The sequence below is a fragment of the Hyla sarda genome, chromosome 1 (genome assembly GCF_029499605.1).
Source record: "Hyla sarda isolate aHylSar1 chromosome 1, aHylSar1.hap1, whole genome shotgun sequence".
Classification (NCBI taxonomy): domain Eukaryota; kingdom Metazoa; phylum Chordata; class Amphibia; order Anura; family Hylidae; genus Hyla; species Hyla sarda.
Window position 1 is genome coordinate 367,428,419 of NC_079189.1, and position 14,876 is coordinate 367,443,294.

At 47.0% G+C, this 14,876-nt stretch overlaps 1 protein-coding gene across 1 annotated transcript in view; it reads left to right on the top strand.

The window, feature by feature from the left end:
* Positions 1 to 14,876, top strand: part of LOC130362012 (transmembrane channel-like protein 1) — a 143,160-nt gene that overhangs the window by 20,861 nt on the left and 107,423 nt on the right. Inside the window, exons 2-3 of the mRNA XM_056565882.1 lie at positions 8,337 to 8,598; positions 10,147 to 10,278. Coding sequence (XP_056421857.1) covers positions 8,337 to 8,598; positions 10,147 to 10,278 — 394 coding nt within the window. The remainder of the gene's footprint in view (positions 1 to 8,336; positions 8,599 to 10,146; positions 10,279 to 14,876) is intronic.

Genomic DNA, 14,876 nt, shown 5'->3' on the forward strand with positions numbered 1-14,876 from the left:
CCTGTGGTTCCTCCTGTATCCGGTCCCCCTAAGGTCATTAAGGACTCTGCCTGCCACAGGAAATGCCTCTCCCCCCCTCCCAGTCCCATCAGGCAAGCCTCTGTGTCCCCTCATGGCCCTCGTCCTGGTGTCACACTGCCCCGTGCCAGGTCTCGCCCTCTGCCCTCTCTCCCCATTCCTACTCCTGCTGTTCTGCCTGCCGTTGAGGAATCCCTCCATCCTTTCCCGGTGTCCTCATCCCAGGGGAGGCAGTTACCGGACAAAGAGAAGGGGAGACCTAAGGGGGGGGGTACTGTTACGCCTAGCGCTCCGGGCCCCCGCTCCTCCCCGGAGCGCTCACGGCGTCTTTCTCCCTGCAGCTCCCCGGTCAGTCCCGCTGACCGGGAGCGCTGCTCTGTCATGGCCGTTGGGGATGCGATTCGCACAGCGGGACGCGCCCGCTCGCGAATCGCATCCCAGGTCACTTACCCGTTCCCGTCCCCTGCTGTCATGTGCTGGCGCGCGCGGCTCCGCTCTCTAGGGCGCGCGCGCGCCAGCTCCCTGAGACTTAAAGGGCCAGTGCACCAATGATTGGTGCCTGGCCCAATTAGCTTAATTGGCTTCCACCTGGTCCCTGACTATATCTAACCTCCTCCCATGCACTTCCTTGCCGGATCTTGTTGCCCTTGTGCCTAGTGAAAGCGTTTTGTGTGTTTAAAGCCTGTGTACCAGAACTTCTGCTATCTCCCCTGACTACGAACCTTGCCGCCTGCCCCCGACCTTCTGCTACGTCCGACTTTGCTTCTGCCTACTCCCTTGTACCTCGCCTATCTTCAGCAGCCAGAGAGGTGAGCCGTTGCTAGTGGATACGACCTGGTCACTACCGCCGCAGCAAGACCATCCCGCTTTGCGGCGGGCTCTGGTGAAAACCTGTAGTGGCTTAGAACCGGTCCACTAGCGCGGCCCTCGCCATCCCTCTCTGGCACAGAGGATCCACTACCTGCCAGCCGGCATCGTGACAGTATGGCTCTCCGCTAAATATGTCCGCTTCCGTGTTCCCAGCTACAAATTGGGACCACGCTATCTTGGTCCTTTCTAAATTTTGTGCCAGATTAATCCTGTCTCTTATAAACTTCTTCTCCCTCCTTCTCTTCGTATTCCTAATGCTTTTCACGTTTCTCTTCTTAAACCACTCATCATCAACCGTTTCTCTCCTAAACTTATCTCTCCCACTCCTGTCTCCGGTTCTTCAGACATCTTTCCTGTAAAGGAGATACTGGCCTCCAAAAAGGTCAGAGGAAAAACCTTCTTTTTGGTTGACTGGGAGGGCTGTGGTCCTGAAGAGAGATCCTGGGAACCTGAGGACAATATCCTAGATAAAAATCTGGTCCTCAGGTTCTCAGGCTCCAAGAAGAGGGGGAGACCCAAGGGGGGGGGGGTACTGTTACGCCGAGCGCTCCGGGTTCCCGCTCCTCCCCGGAGCGCTCGCTACACTCTCGCTCCCGCAGCGCCCCGGTCAGATCCACTGACCGGGTGCGCTGCGATACCGCCTCCAGCCGGGATGCGATTCGCGATGCGGGTGGCGCCTGCTCGCGATGCGCACCCCGGCTCCCGTACCTGACTCGCTCTCCGTTGGTCCTGTCCCGGCGCGCGCGGCCCCGCTCGTTAGGGCGCGCGCGCGCCGGGTCTCTGCGATTTAAAGGGCCACTGTGCCGCTGATTGGCGCAGTGGTTCTAATCAGTGTGTTCACCTGTGCACTCCCTATGTATACCTCACTTCCCCTGCACTCCCTCGCCGGATCTTGTTGCCATTGTGCCAGTGAAAGCGTTCCCTTGTTTGTTCCCAGCCTGTGTTCCAGACCTCCTGCCGTTGCCCCTGACTACGATCCTTGCTGCCTGCCCCGACCTTCTGCTACGTCCGACCTTGCTTCTGTCTACTCCCTTGTACCGCGCCTATCTTCAGCAGTCAGAGAGGTTGAGCCGTTGCTAATGGATACGACCTGGTCACTACCGCCGCAGCAAGACCATCCCGCTTTGCGGCGGGCTCTGGTGAATACCAGTAGTGACTTAGAACCGGTCCACTAGCACGGTCCACGCCAATCCCTCTCTGGCACAGAGGATCCACCTCCTGCCAGCCGGCATCGTGACATATATATATATATATATATATATATATATATATATATATATATATTTATGATAATGGATTAGTATGCAGATTATGTTTTTTAGCACCTATTATATGAGTCCTCTATACACTGCTATTTATTCTAGTACTATGTATAGCTCTATTTATGCTAAAACCATGTATAGCACTCTTTGTATTAGTATTATTTATACTACTTTGAAAAAAAGATTGTGAGATTCTATAATTTATAGATATGAGATAGATAGAAAGAAAGAAAGAGATATGAATTGTTATGCATTAGGCTGGGTTCATATGTATCAGGAGTCCGACACAGTTTCCTTTCGGCGTGCACCGCAGGGAAACTGATGCTAGAACTGATCCCATTTATTTAAATAGGACAGTTCACAATCATCCAGCGTCCCAATTTTGACGCCGGATGGTTGGACATCCAAAAACAATGGACGCCGGATGCCATACAACTGATGACGACAACTTTTCATCAGTTGTGGCATCAGTTGTGTCGAGATCTAGACTGGGTTCACCTATGCCGGATGCCGGACACATATGAGCCCAGCCTTAAAGTGGTACTCTAGTGGAAAACTTTTTTTTTTTTAAATGAACTGGTGCCAGGAAGATAAACAGATTTGTAAATTACTTTTCTTTAAAAATCTTAATCCTTTTAGTTCTTATTAGCAGCTGTATGCTACAGAGAAAATTATTTTCTTTTTGAATGTTGTTACGCCGAGCGCTCCGGGTCCCTGCTCCTCCCCGGAGCGCTCGCGGCGTTTCTCTCCCTGCAGCGCTGCACTGACACTGCCGGCGGGGATGCGATTCGCATAGCGGGATGCGCCCGCTCGCGAATCGCATCCCAAGTCACTCACCTGTCCCTGTCCCCGGCTGTCACGTCCTGTCGCACGCGGCTCCGCTCCTTAGGGAGCGCGCGCGCCAGCTCTCTAAGATTTAAAGGGCCAGTGCACCAATGATTGATGCCTGGCCCAATCAGTCTAATTAGCTTCCACCTGCTCCCTGTCCATATAACCTCACTTCCCCTTCACTTCCCTGCCGGATCTTGTTGCCTTTGTGCCTGGAGAAAGCGTTTATTGTGTTTGCCATTACTGTGTCCCTGACCTCTTGCTATCACCATTGACTACGAACCTTGCCGCCTGCCCTGACCTTCTGCTACCTCTGACCTTGCCTCTGCCTAGTCCTTCTGTCCCACGCCTTCTCAGCAGTCAGCGAGGTTGAGCCGTTGCCGGTGGATACGACCTGGTTGCTACCGCCGCAGCAAGACCATTCCGCTTTGCGGCGGGATCTGGTGAAAACCAGTAGCAACCTAGAACCGGTCCACCGACACGGTCCACGCCAATCCCTCTCTGACACAGAGGATCCACATCCAGCTAGCCGAATCATAACAGTAGATCCGGCCATGGATCCCGCTGAGGTCCCGCTGCCAGTTGTCGCTGACCTTACAACGGTGGTCGCCCAGCAGTCGCAACAGATTGAGCAACTTGGACAACAGTTCGCCCAACAAGGACAGCAGCTGTCGCAGTTGACCGCCATGCTACAGCAACTTCTGCCACAGCTACAGCAGCAACCATCTCCTCCGCCAGCTCCTGCACCTCCTCCGCAGCGAGTGCCCGCTCCTGGACTTCGCTTGTCCCTGCCGGACAAATTTGATGGGGACTCTAGACTTTGCCGTGGTTTCCTGTCACAATGTTCCCTGCATTTGGAGATGTTGTCGGACCATTTTCCTACAGAACGGTCGAAGGTGGCTTTCGTGGTCAGTCTCCTGTCTGGGAAGGCCCTGTCATGGGCCACACCGCTCTGGGACCGCAATGATATTGTCACTGCCTCCGTGCAGTCCTTTTTCGCTGAGATTCGAAGTGTCTTCGAGGAACCAGCCCGAACTTCCTCTGCCGAGACTGCCCTGCTGAACCTGGTCCAGGGTAATTCTTCAGTAGGCGAGTACGCCATCCAATTTCGTACTCTCGCCTCCGAACTATCTTGGAATAACGAGGCCCTCTGCGCGACCTTTAAAAAAGGCCTATCCAGTAACATCAAAGATGTGCTGGCCGCACGAAAGATTCCTGCCAACCTGCATGAACTCATCCATTTGGCCACCCGCATTGACATGCGTTTTTCTGAAAGACACCAGGAGCTCCGCCAGGAAAAAGACCTTGATCTCTGGGCACCTCTCTCACAGTATCCTATGCATTCTACCCCTGTGCCTCCCGCCGAGGAGGCTATGCAAGTGGATCGGTCTCGCCTGACCCATGAAGAGAGGACTCGCCGCAGAGATAAAAATCTATGTTTGTACTGCGCTAGTACCGAACATTTCTTGGTGGATTGCCCTATTCGTCCTCCACGTCTGGGAAACGCACGCACCCAGCTCACGTGGGAGTGGCGTCTCTTGGTCTGAAGTCTGCTTCTCCACGTCTCATTGCGCCCGTACGGATTTCTCCTTCTGACAACTCCTCCTTCTCAGCTGTGGCCTTCTTGGACTCAGGTTCTGCGGGAAATTTCATTTTGGCCTCTTTTGTTAATAAGTTCAACATCCCTGTGACCCGTCTCGCCAAGCTGCTCTACATTTTCTCGGTCAACGGAGTGAAATTGGACTGCACTGTGCGTTATCGCACAGAACCCCTGCTCATGAGCATTGGACGGCATCACGAAAAAATTGAACTTTTTGTTTTGCCCAACTGCACCTCTGAAGTCCTCCTTGGTCTGCCATGGCTTCAACGCCATTCTCCTACCCTTGACTGGACCACCGGGGAAATCAAGAACTGGGGTACTTCTTGCCACAAAAAATGCCTTATGTCTGCTCCCAGTCCTGCCAGTCAAACCCCTATGTCTCCTCCTATACCTGGTCTCCCCAAGGCCTCTCAGGACTATGCCGTGCCTCCTCATAGCCCCCGTCCTGGTAACACTCTGCCCCGTGCCAAGCCTCACCCTCTGCCCCCCCTCCCCTTTTCCACTACTTCTGAATTGTCTGCCGTTCATGATCATACCCAGGACTTCACTGTCTCCCAGAAGGAGACTCTACAATCGCTTCCAATGTCCTTGTCCCATGTGGAGCGACATCCAGACAAAAAGAGGGGGAGACCTAAGGAGGGGGGGGGGTACTGTTTCTCTCCCTGCAGCTCCCCGGTCAGACCCGCTGACCGGGAGCGCTGCACTGACACTGCCGGCGGGGATGCGATTCGCATAGCGGGACGCGCCCGCTCGCGAATCGCATCCCAAGTCACTCACCTGTCCCGGTCCCCAGCTGTCACGTCCTGGCGTGCGCGGCTCCGCTCCTTAGGGCGCGCGCGCGCCAGCTCTCTAAGATTTAAAGGGCCAGTGCACCAATGATTGGTGCCTGGCCCAATCAGTCCAATTAGCTTCCACCTGCTCCCTGTCCATATAACCTCACTTCCCCTTCACTTCCCTGCTGGATCTTGTTGCCTTTGTGCCTGGAGAAAGCGTTTATTGTGTTTGCCATTACTGTGTCCCTGACCTCTTGCTATCACCATTGACTACGAACCTTGCCGCCTGCCCCGACCTTCTGCTACGTCTGACCTTACCTCTGCCTAGTCCTTCTGTCCCACGCCTTCTCAGCAGTCAGCGAGGTTGAGCCGTTGCCGGTGGGTACGACCTGGTTGCTACCGCCGCAGCAAGACCATTCCGCTTTGCGGCGGGCTCTGGTGAAAAGCTATAACCGGTCCACCGACACGGTCCTTGCCAATCCCTCTCTGACACAGAGGATCCACATCCAGCTAGCCGAATCATAACAAATGTCTTTTTTGTCTTGTCCACAGTGCTACTGACACCTCTGTCCCTGTCAGGAACTGTCCAGAGCAGCATAGGTTTGCTATGAGGATTTTCTCCTGCTTTGGACAGTTCCTGATACAGGCATCAGGTGTCAGCAGAGAGCACTGTGGACAAGACAAAAAAGAAATTCCAAAAGAAAATAATTTCCTCTGTAGTATATAGCACCTAGTAAGTACTGGAAGGGTAAAGATTTTTTAAGAGAAGTCATTTACAAATCTGTTTAACTTTCTGGCACCAGTTAAAAAAGAAAAATTTTTCCACCGTTTTCCCCTTTAACAATATAAAAATTTTATAGAACAAAATAAAACAAATTTGTGTCAAATTGAAAAATATTGGGGCATTTATCATCAGTGTTTGTTTAGGTTTTGGCAAAAAATTGTCACAAGTTTTTGAGCAATCACTTATTTGTGAATTTTGTGAGTTTTGCTCCAAAATTGAGAGGATTGTGCAGAAATGTTCAACATTTTTACACAAAAATTTTTGGTGAAATCATTGATAAATGCTCCCCCCCTTTCTTTCTTGTCTTATACATTAAAGGGGTATTCCAGGCAAAACCTTTTTTATATATATATCAACTGGCTCCGGAAAGTTAAACAGATTTGTAAATTAATTATTTTAAAAAATCTTAATCCTTCCAATAGTTATTAGCTTCTGAAGTTTAATGTCTAACTGCTCAATGATGATGTCATGTCCCGGGAGCTGTGCATGATAGGAGAATATCCCCATAGGAACTGCACAGCTCCCGGGACGTGAGTCATCAGAGAGCAGTTAGATAGAAAACAACAACTCAACTTCAGAAGGTAATAACTATTGGAAGCATTAAGATTTTTTATTAGAAGTAATTTACAAATCTGTTTAACTTTCCGGAGCCAGTTGATATATAAAAAAAAGTTTTGGCCTGGAATACCCCTTTAAGTTGAAATAATTGCACGCTGTATTTAAATGATCTATTATAAGTACTCACGTGACAAGGGATGTAGGCAAAAAAAAAGTATTGGACTATTGAATTGTGTATTTATTCCATATCATAGAGGTGTCATTGTGTTTCATAATGAGTAAGGATAATAAGGATTTTCCTTATTTGTGTTTGCTAGTGTACTTTTAGTACACTTTAGTACTTTTTTCCTATGGGAGCACTATTTGGGTATGTTCGCACATTGGAAAAATGTACCAACATATTTTATTTTAAAATAGGCCAGTACTTGTGTGAAGTATGAACCTAGCCTTTTGGTAATCTATATGTTGAATTTTAGGCTTAAATGTATCCCTTAGGTACATAAAAACTAGAATTGAGCGAATCTACAGTAATCTGGCTTGTCACGAATCTGGCGGCTCTGCCGTTGATTACTTTAGTCTGCCTAAATTAGTTCAGCTTTTCAAGTGCTGCAGTTGCCTGGAAAAGTCCAGGATGACAGTCTTAGGTGTGCTAGGACTGTATCCAGCTTTTCAAGACAACCAGAGCCCTTGGAAAGCTGAACTAATTTTTGCAGACTAAAGTAATCAATGTCCGTGCCGCTAGGTTCATGACGAGTCAAATTACTGTAAATTCACTAAACTCAATAAAAACACGCTATAATTATTATGAAGTTCTGGCTATAGTTCAGTGCACAAATAATATGTTTTTTCCTTTTCACCCACAGTACACATTGAGGTGGAAGAAAATGAAGGTAAAATGTACCAACTTTTCATGCTTTACTGCTTTCTATTTGACCCCTACTTTTTCCTTACATATATTTGGTAGATTGGCAAGAAGAATGGGACATATTGAAGGGAATAAGTTTATTTGCTGTCTGTTACCATAGAGATTCATAGGTTTGCATAACAGCTATAGACACAAAACAGTCTGTTGTGGTCCGGTGTATAAGGCTCATACCTAGTAAGTACCTAGTAAGTTCGCTTATACCAAGTAAGTACCGCAAATGCCAGACATCGGCGTTATCGCCGATGTCAGGCATTATCTCTTCAGATAGAGTGATCAAAGTCGATCGTGGCAGCTTAATGTGTTAAAATATAGATGCTGATGGGTTGGGGAGCTGATCAGGACCTCTGCATCGTGATTGTCCAGATCAGTTAAAAAGATGTTCAGAGTTCACCTTCTTCCGTGATGTTGGACTTGCGCTCTAAGGCCCAGATTTATCAGACTGTGTGAGAGAAAAAATAGAGTGATTTTTCCCACAGCAACCAATCACAGCTCAGCTTACGAGCTCTGGTAAAGTGAAAGCTGAGCTGTGATTGATTGCTGTAGGAAAAGGAATCCACTCTGTCTCTCACACAGTTTGATAAATCTGGGCCTAAGTGTGCTTCTCCTCCAAACACATTCCACCAGCATATTCTGCTGTAATTTCAATCTACATATGTTTGATATTATTTTTTTGATACATTTTTGCTGAAATGTTAAACATTGTTTATTATTGTTGAAGGAGAAAAGGCAGACTCTGAGGAAGAGGAAAACCAACCTCCGAAACGTAGGGAGAAAAATTGGAGAGTTCCTGATATGAAACCATGGTTGGCAGAATCCGATGATGAGAACCAAAGTCCCAAAAATGAGGAGACAAATGAAGAGGATGGAGAAACCAGTCCTGGAAGAAAAGGAAGGAAAGGAAGAAAAGGAGCAAAACCAGCTAAATGCAAAGCAAGGGAAAATGCCAAGAAGAAGGACACAAAGAAAAAGGATGAAGATGGGTAATCGGAACATAACCTTACTATATATTGTGTTATATTGTACATATAGCATACAGCATGCAGTAGATTTTAATTCAATTATAACTCACTAATAGATAATTTGGCACCAGAATAAATTTTAACAATGATGATATGATCATACAAGTATTTTGTGTTATGGTTTTTCCTCCTCGCCTTTTAAGAGGCTATTCTTTTTTATTTTCTCCATTTTCAGAGCCATATCAGGTCTTGTTTTTTGCGGGACCAATTCTACTTTGCAATGACATTTTCTTTCATTTTACCATAAAATGTACATCAAAGGAAAACTTTAAATAAACCCAATTTAACAACTTTTGGCGTGTTTTGTTTTATTTTTTTTCTGACATATGATATTCATTTGCATTTTTAGGGTTTGGTGTTTTTTTTTACATTTAGGCCGTTCACCTTCTAGGACTGTCATAAACATTATATTTGAATAGTTTAATGGGCAGGGGAGGCTTTTATATTTTTTTTAAACATTGTTTTTTATTTCTTGATACATACAAGAAGACTGGAGATTCTGCATGTCAGAGGCATTTGAACTCATCAGATGCCTGCAGCCCGGTGGCCATCAATCGACATCTGACATTTGTTTTACAGATGCTGTGATCTGCATTGATCACGGCATCTAAAGGGTTAATGGCAGACAACAGCTCCTGCAGTCACTTTATAGCGGCTCCATAAATACATTGAGTTGTATGCAAAGTACCAGTCTGCAGCGCCTTTCACTTATGCTGTGTGTCCTTTAGGGGTTAAAAATGGAAATTCAGTTAAATGGAAATTGACATCCTGTTCACCGCACTAGAGCCAATACACTAGGTATTGGTTGTAGTCCGGTGAACAGGATGTCAATTTCCATTTAACTGAATTTCCATTTTTAACCCCTAAAGGACACACAGCATAAGTGCAGGTGAACAGCATTAAAATGAGGGGTTACTTAAATAATTGTGGCAAGCAGATTAAAAGTTATCCCTTCCAGTAGCGGCATTGCTGTGTGCAGTGGAGGCAGGGAGCCGGCTTACCGAGCTCCCCTGCCTCCTCTATATACATTGATATGGCTGCCCAGCTGAAAAATATTATACTTTCTCATGTCCTATTGATGTGAGAGTGAAGAAATTACAATGTTGATATCAGGGACGGGCATTGTGCTGCATTGCAAATTATCACAATAGCTGTGCTTGATACCATGTAGTTATAAAGCCTTCTTTATTATTCTGGTGAACATTGTTTTTTAATAATGATTGTAAGGCAGGTGCTAAGAAAGAATAAACCTATGTCTACCTTCCTCACTCGTACATCACTACCATTCTCATGCAGATCTAGTTACGCTTCACTGAGCACTTTCAAATGTAAATTTTTTTCTCCATTCAACCCCTTTGATAGCTCCAACCTATTGATCCCTATGGAGATTGCACTGGCATGACTAAATGTTCAGCCAATAATTAAAATAATGACAACCTTTATGGAATTTCCATAGCTGATATTTAAGATATATTCATTCAGAAATATTTTTATTCTATTGTTCTGTAGGTCTGACGAAGAAGATGCCATAACAGAAGAGGAACTGGACAAGCTAAAAGAAGAAGTGGAAGAAAAAAAGAAACTCATTGCCACTATAAGGAACAAACCTTGGAAGATGAAACAAAAGTTGGAAGTTCTAAAGTAAGATTCAGGGAATAATTTTGCTTTTATAGTGCAGCATAAGCTATTATTAAAGGGATACTCCGGTGGAAAACATTTTTTAAATGAACTGGTGCCAGTTAGTTAAACATATTTGTAAATTAATTCTATTTAAAAATCTTAATCCTTCCAGTACTTATCAGCTGCTGTATGCTCCGAGTCCTTAAGGTGAAAAAGGGCTCGGTCCTTAAGGGGTTAAAGGGGTACTCCGGTGGATTTTTTTTTTGTTTTTTTAAGTCAACTGGTGCCAGAAAATTAAACGGATTTTTAAATTACTTCTGTTTAAAAAATCTTAACCCTTCCAGTACTTATTAGCCGCTGTATGCTCCACAGGAAGTTCTTTTATTTTTGAATTTCTTTTCTGTCTGGCCACAGTCCTCTCTGCTGACACCTCTGTCCATGCCAGGAACTGTCCAGAGCAGGAGCAAATCCCCATGGTAAACCTATTCTGTTCTGGAATGGGCAGAGGTGTCAGTAGAGAGCACTATGGCCAGACAGAAAAGAAAAAAAATACAACTTCCTCTGTAGTATACAGCAGTTGATAAGTACTGGAAGGATTAAGATTTTTTAACTAGAAGTAATTTAAAATCTGTTTCACTTTCTGAAAATTGTTTTCTATCGGAGAAACCCATTAAATAAAAATGTAGAGGTTTTTGTATATACTTTGACTCCATTTTGGTTTACAATGATGTGAGTTCTGTACTGCAGCCTACAATTTCCAGTGAATCCTCTGGCTTTTGCTGGGGTGTTTGATTAATGCAGCTGGTCCTCTCATCTAGCTGTTAGGGGGAGATTTATCAAAACCTGTCCAAAGGAAAAGTTGCCCAGTTGCCCATAGCAACGAATCAGATAGTTTTTTTCATTTTTAACAAGGCCTCTGCAAAATGAAAGAAGCAATCGGATTGTTGCTATGGGCAACTGGGCAACTCTTCCTTTGCACAGGTTTTGATAAATCTCCCCCTTAGTGCCGGAGATTACCCAGTTAAACTCATTAGACTGATAAGTGGGTTGGTGTCAGTTCACACAGTCAGTTCTGATGCATTTTAGCAAACTATTGCCACGAGGAGAAAGTGATTTGACCTATAATCACAATTGAGGTGTTTTATAAAGATTTGGTGTCTTCAGGCTATGTTCACACAATGTAAATTTACTGCATTTATTCAACTCCTTTTTCCCTGCATTTTAGTGCCCCCTCCAATAGACTTGCATTGAGGGGGCGGGGCCATGATGTCACAATATTCCATCCCCTGCACCGCCCGTCATCAGCCATCCTCGCTCTGTGCAGCTGAAAAACGGGGGTGCTGCAGGAAAGATTGTGGGGGTCCCCAGCGGCGGGATCCCTGCAATCTAGCATATTGTCCGCTATAATTTTGAGAGGGGATAAGATGTTTAGCGCTGGAGTACCCCTTTAAGGACTAAGGGGCATACCTGTACACCCTTGTCCCGCTCCCCTTCTATGACGTGGGCTCAGGAGTTGACCCTGCATCATAGCGTGGGTGGTCCCAAAGGCTATCAGCTGCCGGGACCCGTGGCTAATACCGGACATCACTGATTGCAGTGATGCCCGGCATTAACCCCTTTAGATGCAGTAATCAAAATTGATCGCTGTGTCTAAAATAAAAATAAAAAACAGTCTTGGCAGCTCAACAGAGGATGACAGGAGGGCCCTTACCTGCCTCCTCACCGTCTGAAGCTCCAGTCAGCCATGGCAGGCTGGAGCAGCAGAGCGCCAATAACACTGATCAATGCTATGCTATGGCATAGCATTGAACAGTGTATGTAATCTGAAGCTTGCATGTAATAGTCCTCTATGGGGACTAAACATAGTGAAAAAAAAAAGTTAATAAATGTGAATTAACTCCTTCCCTAATAAAAGTTTGCATCAGCCCCCTTTTCCCATAAAAAAAAATGTAAACAAAAATAAACATAAGTGGTATTGCCGTGTGCGTAAAAGTAAAGGTAGTTATAAAGTTAATATAAAGTTAGTTAAACCGCACGGTCAATGGCGAATACATAAAAAAATACCATAGTTCAAAATTGCGTAAAAAAATGTATAAAAAGCAATCAAAATGTCTCATCAAAACAAAAATGTCACTGATAAGAACTACAGATCATGGCACAAAAAAGTTCTAGAGGTCAGAAGAGGACGTTTTTAACCCCTTAAGGACTCAGGGTTTTTCTGTTTTTGCACTTTCCTTTTTTCCTCCTCAACTTTTAAAAATCGCTTTCATGGGGTGATTATTGGGAATAAGCATTTCTAGGAACACTCATTTTCTCAAAAGTCGGCCAATGTAAATGAACTATAGGCTTTAATCATTGTATAATTAAATTTTCATATGCTTTGAGAGGTAATGCCTTACTACTCATGTGGTTGCGGCAGGGTGTGTGGTGCAGGGCAGATGTTGTTACCCTAGGGCAGATATATTAACCCCTTGTGTGCGTGACACCAGGGCATGGTTTGGCCTTAACCACCTGAAGGTATATCGCTGGATCCTGAGGGTAGACAGTTGTTACAGTCTATGCAGTACAGCCAGGGCCCAAAGGGGGGATCAGTCACACAGAGACCTTGCAGGTTTGCTGGGACTTGTAGTGGACAGGAGAATTTAGTGCAGGCCACGCTAAGTAGACAGAAGACTTGACTTGACTGACAGTGACTTCAGCTTACTTGAACTTGACTTGAGGCTGAGGGACTTGACTTGTGGCTGCAGGACTTGACTTGAGGCTGCAGGACTTGACTTGAGGCTGCATGACTTGACTTGTGGCTTCAGAAATTGACTTGTGGCTGCAGAACTTGACTTGAGGCCTCCACTTCTCTGGATACACACTATAGGCATGACTTAACTGGACTGGACCTCAGCAGAAAAAGAGAGCAGAGCTGAAAGAGTGAGGCTAGCTCCACCCAGGGCTTATATAAGGGAGACTAGCAGGGAACTCATAGGTCACCTTTGGGGTCAGCTGGTCACTAGTACCTCCTGGGTAACAATCACAACGTACATGTTACGCCGAGCGCTCCGGGTTCCTGCTCCTCCCCGAAGCGCTCGCGGCGTTTCTCTCCCTGCAGCGCCCCGGTCAGACCCGCTGACCGGGAGCGCTGCACTGACATTGCCGGCGGGGATGCGATTCGCATAGCGGGACGCGCCCGCTCACGAATCGCATCCCAAGTCACTTACCTCTCCCGGTCCCCGGCTGTCATGCTCTGGCGCGCGCGGCTCCGCTCTCTAGGGCGCGCGCGCGCCAGCTCTCTGAGATTTAAAGGGCCAGTGCACCAATGATGGTGCCTGGCCCAATCTCCCTGATTAGTTCCCACCTGTGCACTCCCTACTTATACCTCACTTCCCCTGCACTCCCTTGCCGGATCTTGTTGCCTTGTGCCTTGAGAAAGCTATTACTGTGTTACCCATATTGTGTTCCTGACCTCCTGCTATTTCCATATTGACTACAAACCTTGCCGCCTGCCCCGACCTTCTGCTACGTCTGACCTTGTCTCTGCCTAGTCCTTCTGTCCCACGCCTTTTCAGCAGTCAGCGAGGTTGTGCCGTTGCCAGTGGATACGACCTGGTTGCTACCGCCGCAGCAAGACCATCCCGCTTTGCGGCGGGCTCTGGTGAATACCAGTAGCTTCTTAGAACCGGTCCACCGGCACGGTCCACGCCAATTCCTCGCTGACAAAGAGGATCCACTATCAGCTAGCCGAATCGTGACAGTAGATCCAGCCATGGATCCCGCTGAGGTCCCGCTGCCAGTCGTCGCTGACCTCACCACGCTGGTCGCCCAGCAATCTCGACAGATCGCCCAACAAGATCACCAGCTGTCGTACTTGACCACCATGACACAGCAACTTCAGTCACAGCTACAGCAGCTTCAGTCACAGCTACAGCAACTTCAGTCACAGCTACAGCAGCAACAACCATCTCCTCCGCCGGCTCCTGCACCTTTTCCGCAGCGAGTGGCCGCTCCTAACCTCCGCTTGTCCCTGCCGGACAAATTTGATGGGGACTCTAGACTCTGCCGTGGTTTTCTGTCACAATGTTCCCTACATTTGGAGATGTTGTCGGACCAATTTCCTACAGAACGGTCGAAGGTGGCTTTCGTGGTCAGTCTCCTGTCTGGGAAGGCTTTGTCTTGGGCCACACCGCTCTGGGACTGCGATGACCCTGTCACCGCCACTGTACACTCCTTCTTCTCTGAGGTTCGCAGTGTCTTTGAGGAACCAGCCCGAGCTTCTTCTGCCGAGACTGCCCTGCTGAACCTGGTCCAGGGTAATTCTTCAGTAGGCGAGTACGCCATCCGATTTCGTACTCTCGCTTCCGAATTATCTTGGAACAACGAGGCTCTCTGTGCGACCTTTAAAAAAGGCCTATCCAGTAACATCAAAGATGTGCTGGCCGCACGAGAGATTCCTGCCAACCTGCATGAACTTATCCATTTGGCCACCCGCATTGACATGCGTTTTTCTGAAAGACACCAGGAACTCTGCCAGGAAAAAGACCCTAATCCCTGGGCACCTCTCTCACGGTATCCCTTGCAATCTACCCCTGTGCCTCCCGCCGAGGAGCCTATGCAAGTAGATCGGTCTCGCC